General features: G+C 34.6%; 1 protein-coding gene across 1 annotated transcript in view; it reads left to right on the top strand.

Moving 5' to 3' along the window:
• The window catches only part of LOC106463858 (visual pigment-like receptor peropsin), a 76,873-nt gene extending 68,154 nt beyond the window's left edge, over positions 1-8,719 (top strand). Inside the window, exons 7-9 of the mRNA XM_022391477.1 lie at positions 1,087-1,281; positions 2,175-2,300; positions 7,688-8,719. Of these exons, the coding sequence (XP_022247185.1) occupies positions 1,087-1,281; positions 2,175-2,300; positions 7,688-7,862 (496 nt within the window). The 3' untranslated portion in view covers positions 7,863-8,719. The remainder of the gene's footprint in view (positions 1-1,086; positions 1,282-2,174; positions 2,301-7,687) is intronic.
• The last annotated feature ends 1,634 nt before the right edge of the window (positions 8,720-10,353 follow it).

Raw genomic sequence — 10,353 nt, 5'->3', positions numbered from 1 at the left:
CATATGTTTTCCTATTAAGATGTTGTTGCAGCGAACGAAAATGATGGTAATCTGATGGAGCCATATCTGGAGAATATGGTGGGTGGGGAGAGAACTTTCCAATCCAATCCATAATGTTGTGTTGTGTCAAACGTGCCATAAGTGGACGTGCATTGTCCTGGAGAAGAAGAACACATTTCCGATTGACGGGTGAAGGGCGTTTCTGATGAAGGGCTTGATTTAAACGTCCCAGTTGCTGACTATAGATCTCTGCATTGACAGTTCGCTGTGGATTGAAGAGTTCGAAATGAATTACTCCTTTGATGTCCCACCAGATGTTTTTGTCTAGGACTGAGCCATTGTTTTTGGCGTTTAATATTCACATAGAGAATCCGTTTTTCATCACCGGTAACAATTTTGTCCAAAAATGGTTCACGCGCATTACGCGCCAAAAGAGACGAAGCAACGTTCACCCGTTGGAAACGATGATCACCGGAGAGTTTGTGAGGCACCCAAGCACCTCCTTAAATGTTTACTTATTGTTTCATGAGAGACATGCAATTTCAAAGCCATACACGGGTGTGTTGCATTGGGTTAGACACAACAAACGTCTTCAGAGCATCAATATCAATTCCAACAGGTCGGCCCCTACCATCACAGTTTTTAAGGCTAGAGTCACCTGAACGAACTTTTCTGAACCATCGTTGACACTTATGAACGTTCAAAACATGTCCATAAACTTCTATGATATTCTTTGTGGCTACAGAAGCGTTGTTTCCCCTTCTTGTATTCAAACAGCGTTTCATGCCGAATGCCTGTCTCGTCATGTGCCATCACTATAAGGGATTAGAGTATACTAAACTTTACACAACATATAGGCTACACTAACGTGACGTTTAGGCGGTTTCTTTTAACTATTATACGTGATGTACGTTTTTTTGGGGGGGTTAATGAAATTCCAAAACGTGACATTAATTTCTTGACGACCTAATATTTAATAGAGTTTTTGCAGAACTTAACGTACACTTTTACATCAATGAGGTAAGCAATTATTTTGTTTGATTTTACATCTAAATATTTCAAACTTAATTCATTTCCATCCCATAGAGAGAAAATTGAAGAGTTCATCGACGAGAATAAAGCATTGATTCGTCGTATGTTTGGAGAATACAATTATTCTCCTGCTGATAACTATACACCACCAGTTCAAGGCCAATATGAAACCTATGATGGTTACACACTTCACACAAGATCAAAGAGGGCCACGAACAGTCGAAATTCCTACAGTACATCTACAAATAAGTAAGCGCCACTAACCTTTTATGTATATATATAATTTGTATAAATATTAATAAATGTACGAATTTTATCTGATTTGGTGGCGAGAATGGATTCAAACCCTAAATCTACCTCATTTCTTCCCATGTTTTTTGTTTTGTAAACTCTCGCAAGTTTCTCTAATTCCAGTATTACCAAGCAGGGTATTGAGTAGCAGTTGTCACGTAAATTTATACATAAAAATAGAATTAAACAAAGTTTTGGATCAACCACAGCGTGAGACAGCACTACGTTGAATATACACGTAAGAAATGTTTCATCTCTATTCATGAATTTATTACACCTATTACTTTGTCATTTCTATATTTTTATAACATGTAAAGCTAACTGTGTTGTGCTCTCACCTCTCAGTTGTAAAGTTTTCATGCGTATGAATTTCGCAGATTTGAGCTTTATTTTATTTGATATTCCACACAACAGTTACTGTATCCTACACAAACTGAAGTGTTGAATCAACACAATAATTAGTTTGTTTCTGTTGTGATTAATCTGTAGCCAATCCAAAAATTGTTAAAGTAATCTGTAAAGTTTAAACTTAATATATAAACTTAGTGTAACTTTTATACACTCATCGTTTTACTCTATCATCGTGAAGGAGTGTTTGAAGGTTTTAAATTCTTCAGTAAGTCAAACCTCTATGGATTTATATCATAACGGTTGTATAAGTTATGACGTGATACTTAAAATACTTCACACGTTTAAGAAGTTAAAATGAATCTAATGAATAGACGATCTGTTAATTGGACGAAATTTGTTCATGTAACATAGCAGCTTCATTTCTTATCTGTTGTGAACTGTTCGTTTCACAACATTTCATTTCTCATCATTTTTTTTATCATATTTATGTTTCTGAGCAGGGTTGACGTTTGTGAATCAGCAGTGGAAATAGTAACTCCGTACTGGGCGTCTAATAGTGCAGGAAAGATCCGAGCTATTGTTAATACCCAGCACCTTCAACAAGCTATTCAGCAAGAAGTGTGCCAGTAAGTATCAGGCCCGTCAGAAAATATCGACATTTTCTCTCACTAAATAGAAAGTTATTTCTTTGCTGGTAAGTAAAATACCCTTCTTGCTAGAAAGGATAAAGCCAATCCCTGGCAGTAGCTATCAGACCCTTCACTGTCAATTCCCCTCTTGCTAGTAAATATTGTGTCTTTCCTTACCTGTACGTATCCGGTACCCCACTGTTTTCTTTCACTTGTATAAAAATATCAGTAATTGTCAGATGGATTTGTGAACAAGTTTTCTACTTATTCGAAGTAAAATGAAATTTATTTGTCAGGTTAATATATATATATATGTTAACATTCCTTTTTTCCTGCCATGTTACTGGATGTAAAAGAACACTAGTCACGAGTATATTTTCTAATTATATTACTTTCAACCAATGGCTCTAACAAGAAAGAAGCCAGGCTTGAAATTAGTTTGTTCTTGTGATCTCAGCAGACCACACAATGAGTATTTTAGATGGTGTTTTGTCAAAGTTTTCATTGAGCAAAGGGGGTACACCATCTTTTGCAAGGTTTGGCATACTTTTTCTTGGAGAATTAATAAAAACGTGATTTATTCTAATGTGTTTCTGAATACGATATTGTCGTATCGTAAGAAAGATGCTTAAAAGTTTATTTAAATTTGATGTTTTGAGAACAAAAATGCTTTATTATGTTATATAAAGAGAAAATCATAAGTACTGAGTTATTTTGAAAAAAATAGAACTTAGGTCCAGCTAGTGTCTATGTATTTCTTTGCTATTTAGATTCGTTTTCTTTACAGAATAACATGTCCATAATGTTGATATAAAATCACACCTGAAAAATAATCAAGAGCTTTTAAAGGAAATAGATTTTAACATAGGATAAGAATTCGAATTTTAGTACATGTAAAGCTACTTTGTGTTTCAATGTAAATTTCTAAAAGTGAGGGACGAGTCTAATAATAAAGATGCTGCTTTGTAGTTAAACACAAAGCTACACAATGGGCTATCTGTGCTCTGCCCACTACAGGCATCAAAACCCAGTTTCTAGTGTTGTAAGTCCGCAGACTTACTGGGGAGTAATAAAGATGAAGACGGTTGACAAAGCACAAACATTTTATTTATAAAAATGTTCGAACGTTTCCGAATATACTTGTTCCATTTTCAGCGAAATCTGAAAATTGTCACTCGGCGATTCCCAAACTCTTGTCATCCATGCTCCCCCTTTAACAAACATGCTTTATTGTGCGTCCTCCTCTTCTTCTTCTTTTTTAATGTTTGAAAGAGTGATTCAAGTGACGTGATACACATCGAAATGCCATACGTGTTGTAATAATTACTTGTTATTTTCATTAGTAAAAATTTTATTAAAACGCTTTATTTTATATTATTGCACTGCTGACTCTCCTAATCGCTCAATCCCCCTACCCCCACCAGCTTCTTCAAACAAAATCTAGTCATGTCACTGTTAAACAAAGTTTTTGTTTTTGCTCGAATTACCCTATTTTACACGGAGAAATTACACTTCTGCACAAAAATGTGTTAAACATTACTCAGAAAGTTCTACTGTGTCACCATTCCCACATTTCCCCTCATTATATGCCTTCCTTTTATGGGTTCACAATCCTTACAATTAAAAAAATAACTATTATCTTTAATAAAAAAAACTTCTACCCTCAAATTCAGCTCAGACTAATATATATAGAGGTAACACATATTTAAAGATAAAGGTCAAATACCTAAATTTCTACGTTAATGGCTCATGTATAGTTACACGTGTACTCACTGTGAGGCCAAGTACATTGGCAAAACAAAACGCTACTTGAAAACTACAAACTGTGAACATTTAGAAGTATCAAATAGAACAGACCGTCCATAACTTAAACCCAGCCACTCATCCATTCCTTCACATGTTGAAACCACAAGTGACAATATTCCATTTAACGATTTCTCTGTCATTACTACTGGATCTTCAGACCTTAACCTCTACATTAAAGAAAGTTTACTCACAGTTAAAAACCGCCCTGCTCTTAAGACTTACAAACCTCTTTAGATCTAAAATTATTCTAAATTTACACACTTAAAACTCGGCTGTTTGTTAAGAATAGTTATAACTGTCTTATGCAACTTGTAATTTATGATACGTTCATAATATATTCTATAACCTGTTTCCTTTCCGTTAACCACTTTACTGAATATATTTGCAAGATTCGAACGCTTCGGAATACGCCCCCCAGTGGCACAGCGGTATGTCTGCGGACTTACAACGCTAGAAACCAGGTTTCGATACCCGTGGTGGGCAGAACACAGATAGCCCTTGTGTAGCTTTGTGCGTAATTAAAAACAAACAAACAAGCTTCGGAATACACCTATTCCATAATTAGCGAAATCTGAAAAATAGTGTTAAAGATATTTATTAACTAATGGTACAGTATCAGCAATTACTAATTTACTTATAAAACGTTTTGAGTTTTGTCAACCGTCTTCATATTTATTGTTATACTTTGCTTTCCCCATCATGAATCAAATGCCAGTGAGAGATTAGTTTTAACTGTTAAAAAAAACACTTGCCCCCCCCCCCCCGTCACTCAGCGGTAAGTCTGACGGCTTATAACGCTTAAAACCATGGTTTTGGATTCAATGGTGGTGAGATCATAGATAGCCCATTGTATAGCTTTACGCTTAACAACAACAAACAACCTAAAATATACCTGGATTTCAAAATAGAGTAATATCACTTCGAAATAAAATAGTGACTAACCCCTAATGAATTCGTACATGGAAGAGTTAATCTTACATAAATCTCTTGGTAAATTGGAATTTGTACATAAATCTCACTAGCACATCTTGCGTTTAGCTAGTGAAAAAGAGATTAGTTCTAACTGGTTCTCACGTCCTCTGCACTATGTTAGATAGTGTTTTGTTGACATCATTCACGAGGCAATGCAGGTTCGTCATTTATGGTCGACCACCTACTCAAAGAATCGTGCCCATCAGTGGAAAAGGGTTATGGCTCAATTTCAAAGGAGTGTCCATGCAACGAACAGGTTATATTGTATGAAGTTCCACGTTCTTTACTTTCCTAGCTCGCTTCAGAATAACTGATGTCTGGTTTTAGTTATCAGTTTATCTAGTACTTCCAGCGTTAAGCTTGAACATTCCTTGGGGCTTCCTCGGAACGTGCCTCCAACAAGTTATTGTAAATGCTTTTTTTTTTCTGAATTTCTACAATACCGTCTTTGTCAGCAACAAGTAAACTAAATGGGTTTTAATAATTGCATTAAAATTCTAGTGAAGGCGGTGTATTGCCACGAACTATTTTACGATGACTTTCAAGTTCAGTTGTTGTTAAACATAAAGTTGTACCACTAATGAGCTATTTAAACTATACCCACTACAGCGTTCGAACTTAGAAATGATTTGGCAAATGCTTTCCAAACCTATACATATCGACAAATGCATGGTAATCTCGTGGTACTAATACGATATTGTGTGATTCTAACTGATAAAATATGATGGCAGCATATTTTTCCTGAGCTACAAATTTCAGTAAATTCGTTTCTCCCCTAGTCTTTTTTATTAGTTCAAAAAATAACTTCATTGGCATTATTATTTTACAGTGATATAGACGTAAGCGCTTACAGTGACGAAGATATTCAAATATACTCAGTACCATGCTTAGCAGTTTTCCTGTTTGTAATCCAGACCCTAATAATCTATGTGCGTGTCTCCGACATTATAATATAGGCCAGATACCTAACAATCTAACGTTCTAGCATATAGTGTTGTAACATTCGGCAGGAATCGCAGGCACAACTACCTATGTAACTGGTTGAAGCCCATGGACTCCTCCACAGTAGTTAAAGGATCCATTGTAATTTTTCTCCACGGTTCCCATGAGGTCTAGTTGCGTTACTAGCAATAATAATATATAGATGTATAAACAGTTGATTTAAAATGGAAGCTAATAGTTGATGATACTCAAGAATTGCAACACACATTTCAACGTAAGATCTGTTTTTTTTTTGTAATATACTTGTTTGTTTTTACCTTACTATATTAAAAAATATTATTTGTATCACGTATTACAGAGAGTAGAAAGTTTGCTCATTTTCTACAAACTCTCCTTAGTTTAGTACTTTGAATTTATTAGACCAATAAATATATTCGGTGTAACACCAAGAGTGCCTGTCAATGAGACTTAATTTTGGGGATTGGGTGGCCTGCAGAGGTGTATCATAGTTTTCGGTATTCAAGCTAGAAAATAATAATAAAAAAAAACCTCCGATAACGGACTGGTTCTGTTCATCTCAACAAACCACAATTTCTGCCAAAAGTTCTCACCTCTCAATAGTGTTCATCTACAATGGTACTGAGTTTAGGTGGTTGGCTGGACTGTTCCTTTTGCACAAAATTATATATGTTCATGTTTAAGCAAGTACAGCACTTAGCCGCCTTCCAGTGCTAATTAAGCTTGTTAAGCCTTTACCGGCCATCTTTATCCACAGAACTCGCGTAAAACAGGTAGAAAACAGCTTTATAATGCTGAAGAATAATACATTGTATTGCAGAACATTTGCGACCATTACAGTCTTTTATCTGTGATTTTGGATTGGGGAATGAATTTTACTCGTAGCCTGGAAACTAGTGCGAATTCGGCCTGACTGGTGGGTAGTTCAGTTTACAGACAAAGCAAGGAATTCAAATCTTTTTCAAGAATTAAACAATAAGTGAGAGAGACAGTACTAGAAACTTTGTGAATTAACTCATCAAACATAACTGGGTGTTAATTTAATCACGTGGTATTTGCACAGGTGCTGCTAAGATTAATTGGCAAACCCCTAGTTCATTAAGATTTAGACGTAACTTTAATTATTAGCTTTACACGTCTTTGGTGTAAAATGGTACTAATATCTACATATATAAGCCTCGTCTAATATTGTTCAGTGTTTTAACAATTCTTTTGTCGATAAAATAGTTTATTAATATTCATTCCAGTAATGCATAACATATGAAATATTGCTGGTATTTTTATTAAGATCTTTGTGAATTTAATTGACTAGTTGGAAGAGTTTTCCTTTAATCATATACATTAATATAATTTTGGTTTTCAATCCCAGAATTCTGCAATGCTTAGTTATTAACCCTCCCCTACCCAAAAACAAAATGTTAATTGAGGACCTCCCTTCCGATAGCTGAATGGAAAGTTACTTTTATCACATGAAAAATATATAATGTACACTTATATATATATATATATATATATATTGCTCATAGACGTATTTCGAAATAAATCATACAAAATATGTAATGTTGAAACTAGTAAAAACGACTGAACTTGAAAAAGCACTTTAACGTTGAACATGTATGCGCATTTCTTTATTTCGTTCTTCACAGGTCCAGATCAGGACAGACCAAGAGATGTACAGGTGATTGCTCCTGCGAACAAAAATATAAATGGCACCGACTGTTAGCGTATGATCCTGATGATGGATGCAAAGGGATTTTCATGGACTGGTTTCTCTTTCCTTCTTGTTGCGTGTGTCGATGCTCTATTCCCACTAGTAAATAAAGGAAATGACCGGCCTCCTTTTTAAACTCTCAAACGAGGCGAACAGTCGAGCAAACTGTTTGAAAGGGAGGAGGATAAAAGCTGCAAAATGTGGCAACAGTTTAATTTTGAGCTAGTGTCTGAAGTATATGCTTTATCAAACCAGAGCAGAATAATATTTGTTAAGTTACTTAAGATAGTGTCCAAGGAATAGAACGTATTTAACTCTACATGCACGCGTTCATGTGCCAGTGAATGATAACAGTATCCGGAAATCTCAAGTTTCACATCCACATGCTCATAACGCTTTGCTTTTTGTCTGACATCGTAATTTTTCACCGTCGAAGTATTAAAAATTCAACAAATACAATTTTCTTCACTTAGCTCAAATGAATGAAAATAACCTTGTGACAATTTCTTTTTGGACATTACATGTTGTTTGATCGTAAAAAATATTTGACGTTCTTTCTAAACAGATTATGAAGATCTATTTGATATAAATCATCCATATATTGTGCATTACTACGGAATATCACTTATTGCTACTACTAAAATATGTATAATTAAAAATATCCAACCATTTTTTGGAAATGTATTTCATATTGTGATAATCATATTATTAAGTCTCGTGAATAATAGAAATGAAAGCAAACTTTCGGGATATTTGAGTAAGTGCTGCTGCAGGTTTGTCTACACGTCCTTGTCACGAATGTTCTACTTGGCCTTTGTATTATATCTAACCAACACACTGAAGTTAGAGAAAGAAACAATTTTCTCGAGGTGTCCGACAATTATTCAATCATGTTCATTTTGGCACCGTTAGAAAATGTAATTAGTCGATTACGGTAATATATGGGACTGTGTTACGGCTAATTTGAATACAGTGGTTTAATATATAGTTTTAAAATGTCATTAAGGCTGTATGGTGGGTAAAATAAAACTTCAAAGTGGTCTTTAAGTGTAAGTAACTGGGAACTTTTTCTTTTTCGCGCAAACTGTTTTGAACAGATACAAGACTTAGTACATTATCCATAGTTTTAGGTTTGAGATTGCCCCAATATCATCACCTCTCATTAAAATTACCAATATTTAAAATTAAAAACGGAAATATTTATTTTTGTATTTGTACGAAACCCATAGTTTATTTTAGGTTCGCGTTTTTTATTGTGTTGTTCCGCTGATGGTGCGGATTTTTTATTCTTTTCAAGACAAGATGGATTACAAGGTGACTGATTTTTGTTGAGATATACTTCAGAGTGAAAAATTTCACTGAATAAGTAATAAGTCAGCAGTGTGTGATCTAAATATCACTTTTTCTTTTGAAAAATCAAACAAAACTGTTAACAATTTACTTAAAGACATTAATTCTTTCTTCTGGGGAGAAAGGACATTTTTTTTTCATCTTCCTGTCCATATCACATTATACGTTATGCACTTACCTATCTGGAACAGGAGTTTCAAAAACAGACTGGGTAAAGGATGTTAAGTTATTGATACAAGTTCCCATCCAAAAGTTATAAAGAATTAGTCTTAACGATCTACAATGAAAAGTTGGTGAATAATTAAAACAAGCCTCAATTTTTTGAGATTAGGAATCATACAGGCAGTATGTACAATTCATGACCACTATGTGAATTGCAAAATTTTTGTTTCCTGAAACATCAAACTTAAGTAATTTTCTAAGTTTTGATTAACATTTAAATCTCAAAAAAAATTTTCAAAATAAATGAAAGAAAACAGCAAGGTAACTGTAAAAAAATTGGATGCCAAAGGCACTTCCAGAAGTTACAACCATCATCAGGGTTTTAGATTTTTTCAGTGAAATTTATCTACTTTTGTAGTCACAGATGTTTTTTTTTACTTTCATAAAATAATTTTTATTCACCTATAAAACGAAAACTTTTTTTTTCTTCTTTCAATCTAAGTTTCACCAGTAGAATACCTCTATTAGGTTTGGTCTGAATTTCGCGCAAAGCTACACGAGGACTATGTGCGCTAGCTGTCCCAAACTTAGCAGCGAAAGACTAGAGGAAAAGCAACTAGTCATCACCACCCACCGCCAACTCTTTCACCAAAGAATAGTGGAATTGATCATTACATAAAGGAGGAGCATGTCTGGTGGGACGGGAGTTCGAATCAAGCATCCTAACCGCCTAGCCATGCTGGGCATCTCTGTTAGGACAGATAATGAAGTCAGTAAAAAAGTACTCGTACCTCCTTGAATTTGTTTCTTGAATTAGTTATTTTCAGAAGATGTGATTTAATAGGGGTTCTTCTGGAACTTAGGTAGTTTGAAAATAATCTGAAAATTAAATCTCTGACTTTCACGCATCTGTTATTTGATAGCATATATTTACTAGTGTATCTGCAAACTGACATACAAATAAGATGTTAGTGTAAGAATATAGTTTATTACCCAGCTGACTGCAGGGCTACACCATCCCTCTCCAAGCAAGATATCTCTCTCTCTCTCTCTCTCTATATATATATATATATATATATATATATACAC

Source organism: Limulus polyphemus, unplaced genomic scaffold (assembly GCF_000517525.1).
Source record: "Limulus polyphemus unplaced genomic scaffold, Limulus_polyphemus-2.1.2 Scaffold1505, whole genome shotgun sequence".
NCBI classification, from domain to species: Eukaryota; Metazoa; Arthropoda; class Merostomata; order Xiphosura; family Limulidae; genus Limulus; species Limulus polyphemus.
This window is presented reverse-complemented; position numbering and strand designations above follow the sequence as displayed.